The 17,956-nt window shown below is 45.1% G+C and overlaps 1 protein-coding gene and 1 non-coding gene across 2 annotated transcripts; both read left to right on the top strand.

The window, feature by feature from the left end:
• Positions 1-1,495: 1,495 nt before the first annotated feature.
• Dio1 (iodothyronine deiodinase 1) lies at positions 1,496-17,844 on the top strand. Its single transcript, XM_020160534.2, has 4 exons — positions 1,496-1,861; positions 9,853-9,996; positions 14,674-14,873; positions 16,751-17,844. Exons 1-4 carry the CDS (start codon positions 1,525-1,527, stop codon positions 16,817-16,819), a joined length of 750 nt encoding a protein of 249 aa, XP_020016123.1. The 5' UTR covers positions 1,496-1,524; the 3' UTR covers positions 16,820-17,844.
• LOC141425084 (U2 spliceosomal RNA) lies at positions 5,226-5,416 on the top strand. Its single transcript, XR_012450189.1, has one exon. It is a non-coding gene; the product is annotated as a U2 spliceosomal RNA (small nuclear RNA).
• Positions 17,845-17,956: the final 112 nt, after the last annotated feature.

The following is a 17,956-nucleotide window of genomic DNA, read 5'->3' as shown; positions in this document are numbered from 1 at the left end:
TTAATATAGTAAAAATTAAACACAAGGGCCAAGATTGACACACTTAAGGAGTGGCAGCCAGCTTTTTACTGCATCCTTTCCTCTCTGCCCTTAGTGACACAAAGAGAGCTTCTAGTTATGTAAGTGTCCAAGGAGGGTAAGCTCAAAGCTTTGTCAGTTAACACCTTAGAGATTACTTATATCAGAAGTGGCTTTAGTCAGGCCACTTCTTTCCCAGCTTCAGTTTCTGAGTTTAAAAAAGAAAGCAGTTTTAGATGTGTTTTAAAACACTTTCCAACTCTGGGTTTCTTTGAGTCATGTTCTCTCTGGCTTCTAGGCCTTTGGCCATGTGGTTCTTCCATTTGGAATCACTGTCCCCACTTTGAGGCCCTCTGACCTCTCTGAACAGAATTAGCTGTCCCTTCTCTGCCCTCCCATTGCCCCACACATCCTCTGTCACTGTAGGAAATATACTAAATGGTAACTTTCTGATAACTTGTCTCTTCCTCCACTAGACCATAAGCTCCTGAGAGCAGAAAATGTTTTACTTATCATTCTTCTACTAGTGCTAACAGGAGGGCAGGACCAGATTTCCTTAGGGATGGTTTCAACTTTGTCCTTGCCCTGGGAGGTTGTGGATCCATGTCTTCTAGGGAGGGCTTTTCCTCCAGGAATATGCACTCACCAGATGGATGTGAGTGGGAAACCCATCTTTCATCAGCAAAGGAATCCTTTCTATTATTATTATTTTTTAAGGGTTTTTTTGTTTATTTTTGCAGTAATGGGGTTTGAACTCAGGACCTTGTGCTTGATCAGTAGGTGCTCTACCACTTGACCTATACTTTAGCCCCCTCCTTTCTATTATTAAAAGAATAATTAACATTAGAAGGTACTTACTTGCAATAGATCTTTTAACAGGGTCCTTTTTTGTTCTTTTTTTTAAAAAAATTAGCATACGTTAATTGTACAAAATAATGGCTTAATAGAATCTTTTTTTTTTTTTTTTTTTTGGTGGGACTGGGATTTGAGCTCAGGGCTTCATACTTGCAAAACAGGCACTCTACCACTTCAGCCACACCTCCAGTCCATTTCGCTCTGGTTATTTTGGAGATGGGGGTCTCACGAACTATTTGCCCAAGCTGGCCTCAAACCACGATCCTTCCAATCTCAGCCCCCCAAGTAGCTAGGGTTACAGGCATGAGCCACTGGAGCCAGGCTCACATAATCCTTTCATTGTGACTTTTTAAGTATTTGTTTTCAAAAATCAACCAGAGGGGCATTTTAGATCTAGAACCTCCCAACTCAAGAATTTCTCAAAAGCTAAGACAAAGAATCTGAAATGATAATAATTAGGACAGACCTTTGTGCCTGTGTTTTGGAATTTTACATTTTATTGACAGGAAGGCAAACACCTTCTTCTCCTGGCTCTTTCCTCTTGTCTGGGGTTGGCTGCTCTACTCTGCACCTTTGTTCAGCCCCGCCCAGTTTGTTGCCTGGCTGTGGCCTCTGTCCATCGGCCTCAGAGCCAGTTCCAGCTGTGCAGAGATGGGGTTGCCCCAACTAGGACTGCGGCTGAAGAGACTATGGGTCTTCTTGCAGGTGGCTGTGGAAGTAGCCATGGGCAAAGTGCTGATGATGCTATTTCCAGAGAGAGCCAAGCAGAACATCCTGGCCATGGGCCAGAAGACTGGCATGACCAGGAACCCCTGCTTCTCTCCTGAAAATTGGATTCCCACCTTCTTCAGCACCCAGTACTTCTGGTTCGTCCTGAAGGTCCGGTGGCAGCGACTGGAAGACAAGGCTGAGCACGGGGGACTGGCCCCAAATTGCTCAGTGGTCCACCTCTCAGGACAGAAGTGCAGCATTTGGGATTTTATGCAAGGTTAGGAGGCTGCTACAAGCTTGGGGGCTGTGGAGGGGGTGGAGAGGTTTGTTGGAAAGTGTTGAATTCTACTCCTCCAGTTGATCCTTTGGGGACTTCTTGTCCTCTTCATACTCAGAAAACGGAATTCTTCTGGATTCTGCTTCTCTGAGAGGGCGTCACTACCTTCCCAGGTAGTTAAATCACAAGCCATCCACCTGCTGAATGCTGTTCTTACTGTGCAACCATTCTCCTGGGACCCCCCTTTGCCCACCTCTCCCTCTTGTCCTTCTAACTGCAGCTCAATGGCACTTCCAGAAATAAGTCAACCCTAACTTCCCCAAACCAGCTTACCCCATTTCATATTCTGATTAACACCCTAAACTTTGCTTTATTGGAACCGTTATAGTTTGTAATTATGTGTGGATATCTGATTCATGCCAGCTGCACTCACTAGCCTGCAAACTCTATAGACCAAGACTGTAGCTCTAGTCAGCTATTGTGCCCCACTGCCTAATGTTGACACATGATAGTTGCTCAGTAAATACTGGTTGAAGATCATTTTCTCTCTTCCTCTCTCTAACCTTTCTCCCTCCTCCATATCCAGGCAGAACAGTTCCATCTATATTATTTCTTGATGACCTCTCCAATCAGTTTTCTCTTTCTCTGTCCTCACAACTTCTTTTCCTACCAGCACTTCCTTCTCCCCGACTTGCCATGTCTTCCAAGCCAATTTGTGGATGGCTGCCATTTTGCTTTTACCTAAGTGCACCCCAGCTCAACAGTCGTCAGCAGCTCCCATATGTATTCAAGAGGAGGCATAGGGTCAGCCTTGATTCAAGGTCCTCCTAGTCAGGCTCTGACTTTTCCCTCCAATGTCACCTCTGAGCTCCCCTCACACTCACTTCCTCTAGATAACTGTTGTGCTTTATCCATCCCTTGTACTATGGCTTCTCTGTGCTTTTGATGACACTATGTGCAGGTCTGGAATGCCCTTTTCCATGGCCAGTTGTCCACATCCCTCTCATGCACCAGTTCTTAGGTCTCCTCCTCGGCGATGCCACCTCAGAGCCCTGCAGTTAGCTGTGCTGTCTCTCCCTTCTGGATGCAGGCTTCCTGATTGCACCTCTCCTTATACACTACTTCTTTCTACCTAGCCCCTGGCTATCTAGCTCCTCACCCAATAGGGAGCCTTCCATACCATGCTTACCCCACAGCTAAAATAGCAGGCAAAGCAGAGGCCTTGGAGGCAACTGGATAATCTAGTTTTTTTGTTTTTTTTTAAAGCATGGGCTTTGGAAACCAAGTCCCTCAGATATGCTTTACTCTAGAGTTTCCTGATCAAAGCAGTTTGGGAAACCCTGCATCCTATGTCATCCTCCTGGGAATTCATAGTAAACATTAGCATATAAAAGGCTCTGAGAAGCCCTGAAGCTTAAAAGTAGACTTTTTTGGCTGTGATGGTGTTTGAACTCAGGGTCTCCTGCTTGCTAGGCAGGTGCTCTATTGCTTGAGCCACTCCTCCAGCCTCACAAAACTTTTTAAAGCTTTGTTTAACACAGCACTGACTGGTTTTCCTAACCCACACATACCCCAACTCTCCACCAAAGGAAATGCCTATGAATATTGAACTGATTCCAAGGAACATCTTTGAGATGTTCCTAATCTAGTCCTAATCTAGTCCTCTGGTTTTAGAAGGGACATGGAGAGAACTAAGAGACCAAGATAACAGAGCCAGTGAGTGACAGGGTCAGGCCCAGAGTCAGGGTTCTTCCTCAGACTTTCATGAGCACCCACTGCATGCCAGCCCCACAGCTAAGTGTCAGGGTCTCAGATAAGAGTCTGCTCCTGGGCTCAAGAATTTTGTGTCACACTGAATAGATAGGTGGATGTAGTAAAGAATCTTGATAGTCTTGTGAGATAGCTGTAAAGTTATGACTTGCCTGCTGGACTTAGAAGGCTTCTTGGAGGAGGTATCTTTGGAACTAGGACTTGAAGGAGGAATACGATTCTTGTAGTTTGAGAATGGGATTTTTTAAGCAGAGGAGAGTAATTGTTTCTTTTTCTTTCTTTCTTTTGTTCATTATAATATTAAACCACAGTACACAAATGACCTCAATTTATTCAATAAATATTCACTAAACAGCCACTGACAATAAGAGCAATGAGAACACTGACTGTCTTTCATTGTGCACCCACCATGTGCCAGGCACTGTGATAGAACAATTTGCTGGCTCTTGATTATCTACAGATCAGTTCCCTGAAAGCCAACTTGCCTCAGGCCCAATTCACAGAATTTCCTTGCACCATTTGGCTACCCACTTTTGGCCAGAAAGTATTCAGTTTGTCTCTGATCCCTGCTGCTGCAGTTGAGACAAAGAACTGTAGAGGAGGAGACTGAAAGGCAGAAACAAAGCAAGCAAACAGACAAAAAAAAATCCTTCCTTTATAAAATGGAATTGGCCCAGGGTCCCTTAAATCATAGGTGCTGGCGGTAACACCACTGGCCTCTCTGCTGGCAAACTGCTTAACCAGAGTGAGAGAGAGGGCAGGAGAGGGAAGCAAAAGGAACCTTCTACTGAGGAGGTAAGGAGGTGGCCACAGGAAGGCTGTCTGGAGAAGAGGGGTAGGCTGTTTGCCTAAGGACAGCAAATTCTTGGGGTGGGTGAGGAAAAGGGAACTGGGGAGCTGGGCAGGACAGAGGGGAGGAGCAGCAGAGGGCAGAGGCATGGAGAAGCGTCCGTCAGTTTGGCAGAAGTGGGGTGCAAGAGGCAGGAAGGGGTGAAAGGTGAGGCCGACGACATCAACAGGGATAGGAGCTTGAGGGGCTATGTGCCCTGTGACCCTGCAGGAGACGCTTCCATGGTGGTGCTGGTGAGCTCTGGAAGCGTTTTCAAATATACAGTCAATATTCTCAGTTGTGCTTATTAAAAAGATATCCTGTAACTGCTTCAGAAGCCTACCGGGCCATCAAGATGCTCTGTTGTATGCGTTGGGTACAAAATCTGACCTCATTTTAGAGTCCTATTTTGGGAGACCTAGAAGATTCTTTATAGACATCTAAAGCAACTCCTTCAGATGCAAAGGCCCAGAGAGGTAAATGACTTGCTCAGAGTCACACAGTGAGTTCTTAGCAGAGTCAGAACGGCAGCTTGTGCCTTCTGACTCTCAGCTGGTACGCTTTCTGTTCTTGAATAAGATCAGAGGGATCTGGAGAAATTCTTAACCATCTCCGTCCTCTGCATGTGCACACACTTGGACACACAGAGCAGAGCATCGATGTTGTGGCATGAAGGTACGTCATGGATGATTTATTTTCTGAGTGTCTGAAAGTTGAGCTGAAACTGGCTTTATTTCAACCCTGGTTTAAAATCGAAAATCTCTCATCGCTTCTCGGCCTTTTGGCTAAGATCAAGTGTAGTATCTGTTCTTATCAGTTTAATATCTGATACGTCCTCTATCCGAGGACAATATATTAAATGGATTTTTGGAACTAGGAGATGGAATAGGAGCTTGCTCCGTCCACTCCGCGCATCGACCTGGAATTGCAGTACTTCCAGGAACGGTGCACCAAAAAAAAAAAAAAAAAAAATCGAAAATCTCTGCAAAAGTACTGAGGAAGTGTTGTCTAGTAACTGTAAATGGGATTTCTCTGCTGCCCGAGCCTGGTGTGGGCTAATTTCTTGGCTTGGGAGTCATTAGAGTGGGTCTAAGTCCAGCTCTACTATAGAGCTGTTTTCCTATTTATACAACATAGTTGGACTTGACCTCAAATCCTTACCTGACCTTCTCAAAATGGTGTTTTCTGCACTGTGGCCTGTGGACATGGGCAGGATGCCAGCCCTTAGCATAGCCATCTACTTGTGCCCATCCTTCCTCTCTCTGTTACCAGGAAAGCAGGGAACTAGGTTTAAACTTTGCCCTCAATACTGATCACTGTGCCAACCACAATATAAATAATTAAACAAATGTCTCTGTCCCTTCTATGTTGTCTCAATCAGTCAGTGTTGAATTTTTTCCCATTAAAAGCCTCCAGACAGCTAATATTTTGAGCTGGTCCTGACCCTAAGTCACTTTTCTTACCCTAAGTGACTTCTTGGGGTCATTGGAGTCCAATGACCACTTGGCCATGACTGGCCTGGGAGCCTCTCCTGCTGACGCCCGGGCCTCCCTGTCACATGGGTGAGGAATCATCATGCAATCAACCAGCAGGGACTGAGGACCACTCAGTGCTTCCTAGGGCCGCCTATGAAAACAATCTGTGAGCCGAAGACAAGGAAAGCTTTGTGTCTCCAGAGAAACCAGCCAGGAAAATTAAGAATATATAATGAATTATGTTTCTCCTTTTACTTGGCCACCAGGAAACTCAGAGTCAAATATACAGTTCATTTATAGAAAATTCATGGGGCTTTACAGCCTGTTCATTCCTCATTCATGTTCCATTTCCCCCCTCTGTTCTATGCCTTCCACAGGGGCAAGATTTGTTTCCCTTCATTTCTATTTAATATTTTATTATATGTGTAAGCTGCTTCAAATCCTTTGCAGAAAAAAAAATCTTTTGCAGAACAAGGAGGATATATATATAACTGACCAAATAAACCAGAGCAGGTTAAGATGCCCTTTCCTCCGGCTTATCAGTACTGTCAATTCCACCTTCTTCCCACTTCTGTGCCAGCCACGGCTCCCATCATCTCTCATGTAGACTTCTCTAGTGCCCCTGAACTTCCTCTCCCCCGTGTCCATTCCCACTCTCAATTCTCTCTCCACGCAGCAACCTGAATGCTCTTCAAGGGTAACCTGATCACCACATGAAGCTTGCAAGCAATGGAAACCCACTCTTTTCTAAGCCACACACATATCCATCAAGGAGCATATTAGAAGGATGTTGGAGATTCCCTAGAACCAACAGCAGCTGAAGCCCTGGGTGTGGGCTGTCTGTTAGCATTACAGTCAGACCTAGATCCTGTCACTTTGATGGCCAGTTAAACCCATCACCATCCTTGATGAGGGTACCATGACTGGGGCTATGAATGAATTCTACCCTCTCAGTAACTCCAGAATCAAAGATCTAGGGTCTAATCAACCTGGGGGTTGGGATCACTGCCTGTCTCCTAGCTGCTGGTGGAAGAGAGCAGACCTCTGTCTTCCACAGAGCAAGGCTGGGTACACTCTCCCATTCATAGGGCACAAAACAGGGAATTCCAAATAGGAAGTGGGTTAAGGAGCCAAGCAGCCAAGCATTGCAGCAAGATTCTACCACCCTTTCTTTATATCTTCACATCATAGTGAGAATAAAACCCAGATTATTCTTCATCAAGGCCCATGAGAGTCTCCTGCTCTGGCCCACACTAAACTCTGCAGCTTCCTCTCTTGTTGCTCCCCTGACTGGTTCGAGCCAGTGGTCTTGCAGGTCCTTGAATAAACTAAGCTCTGTCCTTCCTGGAGGACTTTGTACATTGAGTTACTTTGCCTGGAAAGCCCTTCTCCCTTTACCCATGGCTGGTTCTTTCCTACCCTTCACTTCTCAGGTAAAATGCAGCTCCTGGGCTGGTAGTGTGGCTCAAGCAGTAGAGCACCTGGCTTGCAAATGTGAAAATCTGAGTTCAAATCCCAGTACTGCCAAAAAAAAAAAAAAATTAACTAGCTAAGTAAATAAATGGCAGCTCCCCAGAGATTCTTTCTGACCTGTCTAAAGTAGGTCACTCCTTCACAGTCTCTTTTATTACACATATTATAATTTGAAATTGTTTCACTTATGTGTTTCTTTGCTGTTTTGCCTGTCTTCACGTTAAACAGACCTCCAGGGACCTACTTATCTCCTTTTCCAGTAGATCTTTTTCCATGAATCCCTAGCATGTGTCAGAAGCTCTGCCCATTATAAGTGCTGAATAAATGCTTGGAGATAGAACACAGCATGCTCAAGATTGGGGTATGAGTATGAATGAGGCCCTGCCTTCAAGGGGCAGTGAGCAGCCGATGGTGGATAGGTGGGGGAGAGGGAGGATGTGGACACTTAAACAGGCTACAGGCCACATCACAGTGCAAGACCAGCCCTGCCCCAGTAGATGTATAGTAAGGGCTCAACAGTGGTTTTTTTTTGTGGGAGGGAGGTAGGGAGTGTGCTCTGGGGCTTGAACTCAGGGCCTCACGCTTGCTAAGCAGGAGCTCTTACTGCTTGAGCCACTCCACCAGCCCCTCAACAGTGTTTTGACTCTGGCCCCAAGAAGCCACAGGGTGCTGCAGCTCCCTGGGGAGTTATAGAAAGTTCCTGACACGGACTGGCTTTATGGACACGGAACCAGTGACTTGCACACTCAGAAGAGCCTCATACTGTAGAAGCTGTTGTGAAATTCTCAGTCACTTTGCATCTGTATTTTGTTAGTGGAGCCAGCCCCGAGGACTCAGAGCCCCGGCTCACAGGGGCCTTCCAGATCCTCCCTGCCCCTGTGGGACGGTTCTCCAAGGCCCACTCTTCCACCTTTGGGTCTTCGTTCTTCCTGCTCCCATCCATTGCCTGCTGTCATCTTCTGACACAGCATTGGGAAGATCAGGGTCAGGTATGGGCATCCCCTAGTTTTGTGGCAGGGCATGGAGGTGACTGTTCCCATCCTGGACTTAGCAGCAGTGCTATTTGGCAAGTAAGGAAATGACTTGGAGGGAGAAGCCTCTTATCTCCCCTTCCCCCATCAAGATGCTGAGCATGCCCCTGCATGAGGCTACAACACCCTGTGGGTTGGGGTCGTAGGCAGGTAAGAAGTGAAAATGTCTGGCTAAACTTCTATACTCCTGGCTAGAGCATGGTGCCTTGGTCTGGTGCCTGGAGGGAGAGGAAAGCCACGTGAACATGCCTGCTGAGTTGCAAGGCTACTTGGTGACTTGAAGGCCTTTCTCCACCCAGTGAATATTCCTGTGCACAGGGGATTTAGACATTAAACAGCAACTAAAAAACACCATGCCAGGTCAAGAGAGAGACCACAAAAGGGAGGGAAAATCTTTACATTCTAATAAATGTAAAGGCACTTCCTCCTACTTTTTGAACAAGGGACCCTGAATTTTAATTTTGCAGCACATCTCTTCCCCCTCCCACTTACTCCCTTGTGGGGTCCTCTTCACTGCCTCCCTCCCCATTTCAGAGCTCAGGGAGGAGATAAAAAACTAGTAGTATTTATTGAGTGCCCATATAGACCAGACACCATTTTAAACCCTTATTCGTGTTAATTTATTTAATCCTTGAAACAATCCTATAAAGTGTGTATTATTATTATTATGTCCACTTGTGGCTGAGGAAACTGAGGCACTTCAAATGGAAAGAGCATTGAATAGAGAGTCCGAAAGCCAAAGTGTTTAGTTTTTTGGTTTTTTTGTTTGTTGTTTTTTTTTTTTTGGTGGAACTCAAGGCTTTGCACTTGTTAGGCAGGGGCTCTACAACTTGAACCACACCACCAGCCCTCAAAGTGTTTATTTTTACTTCACCACTCACCTGCTGTGTGTCAGTCCTGTGTCAAGTCTATAAACCTCATTTTCTTTGTATGTAAAAGGGGAAAATAACTTGCAGTATTCCTAATCACAAGGCATGAGAAAATGAATGCCTGCCTGCCTACCTTAAAAACTTCATGAAGGGGGAGAAATGACCCAAGTATTGTATGCACATATGAATAGTAAAACAATAAAAATTAAAAAAAAAAAACTTCATGAAGGGGACTCCTTTCCCAATATTTTAACTACCATCCAACACAACTGAGATGCTTAACAAAACCTTTAGAGAAGCAGAAATCAGCCTTGGTCCCTGCTAAGTCATGCTCTCCAGGCTTAGTGTTCCCCCCACTCCCACCACACACACACACACACACACACACACACACACACACACACACACACACACACACTGTGCCCAGGACTCATTCTGGAGGGAAAATAAAGAGAACAGAGTTGAACACAGGGAGAAGATGGTGCATGGCAAAAGAAAACAGTGTATAGACTCTTAGTTCCTGATGTATCTTTTTCTGTTTTAGGCAGCAGGCCACTGGTGCTGAATTTTGGAAGTTGCACTTGACCGTCATTTCTTTTCAAATTTGACCAGTTCAAGAGACTTGTAGAAGACTTTGGTTCCACAGCAGATTTTCTCATCATTTACATTGAAGAAGCACATGCATCAGGTACAGAAAGATGTTCTGCCTCTACTACTTCCCACCCTCTCTTTCTCCCCCTCCCCTTCTCCCAAGCACCATCTCAAGATTGGGAGGGGGAGGCAGGAAGAGGAAGAAGAAGGAAAACAACTGTTCAGGGAGCACTCACCATCTCTCAGGCCCTACACTGGGTTTACCCACTACTGGCTCACTTCACAGTCTGCTTTCAACCAGGGCACAGAGAGTAGAAACCTGGACAGATAGGGTCTGACATGGGAGTATTCTAACATTTTGAATGGGTAAGTAGGGAAATCAAAGGAGAGCAACTGATTTGAGCACATTTACAAGGAACTTAGACTTGAAGTGGCACAAGGGAAATGACTGCCATATAGCTACTTGGAAGATACATCCAGAGACTCTCAGGGACTTTATGGTTTGCCTGGGACCATAGCGTCCAGGCTTCCATGAGACCAGAAGCTCCTGGTGGGCTGGTTAAATCAGATTGCCTTAGTAAATCTGAGCAGAGCCAGAGAATGTGCATTTCTGATGAGTTCCAGGTGATGCTGACGCTGCTGGTCTAAGGACCACATTCAGAGAATCCCTGCTGCAGCCAACTTTCACCTGGGTGAGAGTCCTTTCTACAGCCCCTAAGAGTGGTCACCCATCACCATCATTCCAGGAAAATCTTGTTCCTTTGCCTAGAAAGTTGGAAAAAGTAACAATGGGTAGACATGTCTCTCCAGGAACCATTTATTTTATATTATTATTATTTTTTACAGTACTGGGGTTTGAACTCAGGGCCCCCACATTGAGCCACTCCACCAACTCTTTTTTTTCAAGATAGTTTTTTTTCAAGATAGGGTCTCGGGAACTATTTGCCTGGGCTGGCTTTGAACAGTGATCTTTCTGATCTGCCTCCTGAGTAGCTAGGATTACAGGTGTGAGCCGCTGGCGCCCAGCTCAGGAACCATTTACATGCCGGCCTAAGAGCCCCTTGAATCTACCAAAATGGCCAGGTTCACCCCTATCTCTGATATTTTGGGGAACTGAAGCTATGAAGTCTCAAATTCAGAGACTGACAAAGGCAAGAGGGCTTATGTGGTACAATAAAACCAGTTATTTACTCACCCATCTCCACACAAGATGGGAGAGATGCTGTCTAATTCGCTATCACCCAATACTCTGTTGAGTCCATGTCACACAGTAAGAGCTCTTTAATACCTGATGAAAAGTGTGTAGGCCAGTATTAACCTCACTGGCTTGTCCATGCATTGTAGAGATTACTCTGATGAACTTTCAGCCAAATTGGCCCAGTAATGTTTTTCTTAGGATCCCCAGTGACAGCACTGTCTAGGTTTCATGTAGAAAATGCATCTATAGGGCTTGAGTTGTGGCTCAAGCAGTAGAGTGGCTGGCTAGCAAGTGCAAAGCCATGAGTTCAAACCCCAACACTGCAAAAGAAAATGTATATTCCAGGGCACTGCCCCAAGCCCACTACATCTTGATTTGTTTGCTTCCAAAGGTTAAAGAATTGTTTTCAACTTAATACTGTGTTCACTTAACTGGCCACTTCTGTTCTCATTCAGATTTGGGGGCAACTTTAAATATTATTATGGATAATTAGCACATGGAGGTTTATTATACTGTTCTATTTTTATGTTTATTTAAGCTTTTCTATAATAAAAAACTTTAAGAACAGCCTAGGAAACAGGAGAGCAAATGCAAGCACAATGTAACTCTTTGTGGAACACCCCTTTGTGACAAGACCATCAGTTAAAGAAATCAGCCTTGGGTGTGGCATCTGTGTTCTCCATGGCTGAGAAGAGACAGCCCCTGATGTCATCGAAGTTGAGAGCTGGAATTCAGCCAAAGCTGATTTAGGTCCTAGGGAGGTACTTCTCAAACTTTAATGTTTAATCACCTGGGGATCTTATTGAAACGCAGATTCTGGCTCAGGAAGACTGGGATGGGGCCAGATAAGTAAAAGAGTCTTAGAAGATCCAGGTTTAATCTCTTAAAACCACAAATTGCAAACTGCAAGAGAGGTTGAATAAGGAGTATTCTTTCCTGGTCCTAATAACTGTCTCCTAATGCATTTTTCCTGTAACCAGACTGGGCAGGTCTAACCCTTTGAAGAACCTAGAGCTGTCCACTTCGAGCCACTAAGGAAAAGCCTCCAGTCCTGTCCTGACACTGACCAGTTTCTCACCTCTGTGCCTTGACACTGCCATTGTGGATAGTTCTTCCTCCTTCCTATCTCCTTCCCCAGGGTCCTCATTTATAGCAATCAGATAGAACTGGGCATAGCCTGAGACTCAGAAATAAAATGTGCAGAGCCAGTTTCCACCAATCCTAGGAGGTCTGAAGTCTGTGACCCAAATTAGATGGCTTGCTTTTCCCCACACACCATGTTTGTCAGGTAAAATGTTGAGAAGCCCAAGGCATAGTGGAAAGGCCACAACAGACTTTGCAGTTGCAGATTTGGGTGCGAGTCCAGCTCCAGCCTGTGCTGGCCCTGTGACCTTGGCCAACTTCTACACAAAAATGAGATGACAACACCTATCTTACAGAGCCACTCATTTTTTTTTTCATTTTTCTTTTATTATTCATATGTGCATACAAGGCTTGGTTCATTTCTCCCCCCTGCCCCCACCCCCTCCCTTACCACCCACTCCACCCCCTCCCTCTCCCCCCCCTCAATACCCAGCAGAAACTATTTTGCCCTTATTTCTAATTTTGTTGTAGAGAGAGTATAAGCTATAATAGGAAGGAACAAGGGTTTTTGCTGGTTGAGATAAGGATAGCTATACAGGGCATTGACTCACATTGATTTCCTGTGCGTGTGTGTTACCTTCTAGGTTAATTCTTTTTGATCTAACCTTTTCTCTAGTTCCTGGTCCCCTTTTCCTATTGGCCTCAGTTGCTTTAAGGTATCTGCTTTAGTTTCTCTGCATTAAGGGCAACAAATGCTACTAGTTTTTTAGGTGTCTTACCTATCCTCACCCCTTCCTTGTGTGCTCTCGCTTTTATCATGTCAGAGCCACTCATTTAATAACATTGAACCTGCACCTGCTCTGTGTGGGGCCCAAGGTGGGCCCAGGGAGTTAGAGACAAAAGATACTCACATTTCCTTCCTGCAAGGAGCTCACAATTGAAGTTGAGGAGGCAAATTGCTGCTCCTTGCTGGTTCTCCATGTTCTCAGCTATGAAATGAGGCTAAGAATCTCTGCTTGGCCTCCCATGGGAGGTTATTATGAAGCCCCAGTGAGCCAATGGTTGACCAGGCTGCCAAAGCATGGTACAAATAGAATCTAGTGCTATTGTCATCAAGTTTGATGACAAGTAATAGAAATTCGTATCTTGATGTTAATCTCTTTAGAGCTTGTTTAACTTGGGGGAAAGGCACTGAGCAAAAAGACTTGAAGTACTGAGGAGGTGAACTGACTCTACTGGTAGACTCATTCAATTTATATCACCTGCAGAGGCAACTCTTATTGTAGACACAGCCCACATGGCTTCTGAAGGAACCAATGACTATATTACCTGGGCTCCAGCTCCCCAGGAATGGGTCAAATAGAAAGGCAAGGTCATTGGCTATTTATGGTTGCTTTTTCAATTTGTGGCCCCATTGTGGTTAAGTCTCTAAAGGACAGATAGGATGATAGATTGGAAGGCAGTATAGTTAGGAGATAGAAAGACTGCTTAGGAGCAGATGAGATCAAAGGTCATTGCCAGATTGGCAGTTGTACTTGGCTGTGAGCTCATCCCAGTGGCTTATCATGAGGCTGTCAGAGACATAATGCAACATCAGCTCCAGTAGAAGTCATAGCATCCAAGCCAAGAAAGAGGAGGCTCTGGCCTGCCATACTGTGCAGGTAGAAGCTGCTACTGTAGCAAAAAGAGCAGAGGTGAGGCACAATTTGAGGATGGGTGGGTCAAGGCATCTAAGTATTTCACCCATTTGCTGGAGCAAAGAGCTGAAGGAAGTCTAGAGGGATAGGCAGAGGCCAGTTACTGGGTCCACCATAGTCTGGTGGACCACACTGAGGAGCTTGGGATTTATCTTGAGGGTGACAGGGTACCACTGAAAGATCTAAGCTGGAGAGTGGTCAGATTTGCATTTTGGAAAGACCATGAGGAATTGTTAGGGAAGTTGTCAACACTCCAGAGCAGTAGTTCTTAAGTGCATTAGAATCATCTAGAAGTGCATTAGAATGATCTAGAAGGCTGTTAAAACACAGATTGCTGGGTTTTATTCCTGATTAGTAGAGGGTGGAACAAGCTCCTGGATGATGCTGATGTAGCTAGTCTGGGGCCCACACTTCTAGCTGGATACCACCGCTCTAGACCCTTGTCTCTCTAAGTGTGTCCAGGTATCAGCAGCCTTAGTATCCAGGCAGCTGGTTAGACTCTCATTGCCACCTATTCAGACTGACGAAGAATCTGCCTCTCACAAAATCCCAGCGTGGTTCACATGCGTATTAGAAATCAGGAAGCACCTGTCTATTGGACTGTCTCGCATTGAAGAGGTGAGGCCTGGAAGTCAGGAACCTAGGACTTCCATTCTGGATCAATCAATAACCCTGTCTGTGACCTTGTTCTTTATCTCTAATAGGAAACTGGGTCAAATCATGACAGAAGGTCCCAGATAGAGTAGGTATTTAGTCTGCAGAAAAATGTGTGCCATGCCTAATCTTTCTCTTACAGATGGCTGGGCTTTTAAGAACAATGTGGACATCAAGCATCACCAGAACCTTCAGGACCGCCTACGGGCAGCCCATCTGCTACTGGACAGGAACCCCCAGTGTCCTGTGGTGGTAGACACCATGCAGAACCAGAGCAGCCAACAGTATGCCGCCCTGCCAGAGAGGCTCTATGTGATCCAGGAGGGCAGGATTGTCTACAAGGTAGTGACCTGGGGATGGGGGTCCAGAAGGGCAATGACAAAAAAAGGGATTTGTAACAGGGAGACCTGGATTCAAATTATGCCAGCCATGTGACGCTGGGCAATCTTTTCACCTCTTTGAGCTTCAGTTACCTTTTCTGCAGAATGAGATTGGTCCCCACCATGCTGGGATGAAACGATGGTACTGAAGGTCCCTGGCTGTTGGACTGTAGCTGCATCCTCAAGGTTGCCTTCTGAACCCAGATGACTGGCCCAGCCCCCATGATTTGAAGCAGAGAGACAAAACATTGTTTCCATTTTATAAATGATACTCAGAGAGGGGAACTGACTTGCCCAAGGACCCTAGGCAAGGCTTTGATTTCAATTCTAAATCCCTTGGATAGGATGCAGCAGGAATGGGAGGCTCTGCAGCTGTCAATGTTGAAGCAGGCCTGACCCTGGAGCGGTGTAGGAGGCAAAGAGTATGAGTGTGGGACGAGCTGTTAGTGCTGAAGCAGGGATATGACACTGAAGTCTAGGCTCAGTAGCCCCGGCTTCCCAGTGACTGTTCCCCTCAAGGTTTTAACCTAGTTCCAGTAAAGGAGGCAAGCACAGCCTCTGACACCTCAGATATTGTTGGCCTCCCCTGAGAGTAGTTTTACTGATGGGATTTCAAACCTTGGAGGCAGATGAAACCCAACTACCTAATGTTTTTCTAGCATGGACCAGGACAGCCCTACTTATGCAGGTGAAACAAATGACAACTTGTAGGTGGAATCCCAGAGTACCAAGGGTCACAGCACAGGGTCCTCTGTCCTTCTTCCTTCCCCTTCCCCTGAGATGTGGTTCTAAGATAACACGATTGAGGCAAGCTGAACACTGAGTCCCTACCCTGGGTTAGGCCCCATGCAAGTACTGGACACACAAAAATGGATTTAAAAAAATGATCCCTGCTTTACTTTACTTCAAAGTGCTCACAGTCTAAAGGACAAGGACTCAGCCCAAGTAAGCATGGTGAGGGAAAATTGCAGTAAATGTAGGGAGGAGGGTGAGCAAGGCATGAATAGGGAATTGGGGCACTTGGGTTATAGGAGTCTGGTTCTGGCCCAAGAAAGGAGTTTGGCCTTCATCTTAGGGCAAGGAGGAGCCATAGCAGGGAAAATTACAAATGTTTTGAGCAGGAGAGAGGCACAACCAGATCTGTACTTTATTTTTTTATTTATTTGCAGTACTGGGGTTTGAACTCAGGACCTACACCTTGAGCCACTCCACCAGCCCTTTTTTTGTTATGGGTTTTTTCAAGATAGGGTCTTGAGAACTATTTGCTTGGGCTGGCTTTGAACCATGATCCTCCTGATTTCTGTCTCCTGAGTAGCTAGGATTACAGGCATGAGTCATTGCTGCTTGGCTAGATCTATACTTTAGAAAGATCATTGGCTACTAGGTGAAGAATGGACTGGACGAGTGGGGACTAAGGACAAAGAATAGTCGGGGGGTATGGCAGTTGCCTAAGCAGAGAATCAAGAGGGCTAACCTAGGAAGGATTGAGGGGAAGAGGTGGTTCTGGTATAGAATGGACAGAATTTAATGTGAGGGCTGGAGAGGAAGATGAGGCAGGTCCGAAGGTCTGATGATGGAAGAAACATTTACTTGTATAGATCCCCTTCTCCTAAAACTCCATCACTTTTCCTCCTCGAACTTTCCACCTACATCTTTGTCCAGACTTCTGGCTGAATGTTGGTACCACTCTATAGTTTCCCTGGGTGATCTGATCCACCAAACACTGCATCTGTATGTGCTGTACTGATGTCACTAGTCCCCATCTCACAGCCAAGTTCCAGACCCATGTATTCCTTGCAAGGTGGAACTCTGGAAATGTCTGATTCATTTCTCTTGCAGGGTAAATCTGGCCCTTGGAACTACAATCCAGAGGAAGTTCGTGCTGTTCTGGAAAAGCTCTGTACCTAATGTGGACAGAAGCCCTAATTCTAGGTGACCAGCAGAAGGGCTCCTCCAGGATTGGCTTGCCCCCAAGTCCAGCTGTCTTTTATCTTTGACCTGTGTTCTCAGCTGAACCATTAGCTCGATTTTTCTGATCTAAGCAAACAATATAGGTCACAAGACAAATTGTTATAACCAGAAAATGAAGCAATACTTGAGTTGTTCCTGCAAGTGAACTGTTAAAGAATGTACAAGAATGTTCCCTGTGTGGAGACCACATTCACTGCACAAAGTCTCTGAGTAAGAGAGCAGTTTGCACTCCACTGGCACACTTCTCAAGTGTGGTATGTCTTCAGACACTATGATATCAAGTGGTTCAATATGGTATCCCCTACTTTAGGTAGATTCATCTGACCAAATCTGCCATTCATAGAATTGATCATTTAAGACACTAAATTGGTTTTTAGCACTAAGTATGGGAAGAACTCCAGTTGTTAGGGAGAGATGAGGAATTGAAAGAGGAGGGGGTGGGAACAGAAGACAGTAATCCTTTCCTTGCTGAAAGATTTAAGTTGGTCAATGTCGGTGGTGATAATGGGTAAGTTTCCATGGTAACACATCTTCAATTCTACCAGGAGGAGGAGAATACTCACTTTACCATCCTTGAATATATTTCACAGAAATCTGGCTTTCTGGAATCTTTTGCTGTTTCTTACTTATCAAGAGTCATTTTTGAAGAGAGGATCTTTTAGTTTCCCAAAAGCATTATACCTTGACCAATTCAGATAACAGGCATTGGCAAAAGCTGTCATTCAGAGCTCATATTTGAAATTGTGTTTTGCTTGTTTCTCCACAAGTCTCTTAATGGTCATTTGTGTTAGATTACATCAGACTAATGGATAACCATTGGTATTCATCTGTTTTAACTCTGCTTCTTTTCATATTTGTTTATGACGGCCACAGCCTAAAGTACACACAGCTGTGACTTGATTTAAAAAATGTTTTAAGATGCAACAAGCTAATACAGAACAATTAAAATATATCAGACAATTTTGGATGACTTCAGTGTGATCTTTACATCTGCTTGTCCAATTTGTGTCAAGTTGATCTTTTATTATAGCCCAATGTAATTTGATCAGCTAAAATGCCATTTCTTGGTAAGGC

Source organism: Castor canadensis, chromosome 7, assembly GCF_047511655.1.
Source record: "Castor canadensis chromosome 7, mCasCan1.hap1v2, whole genome shotgun sequence".
NCBI classification, from domain to species: Eukaryota; Metazoa; Chordata; class Mammalia; order Rodentia; family Castoridae; genus Castor; species Castor canadensis.
This window is presented reverse-complemented; position numbering and strand designations above follow the sequence as displayed.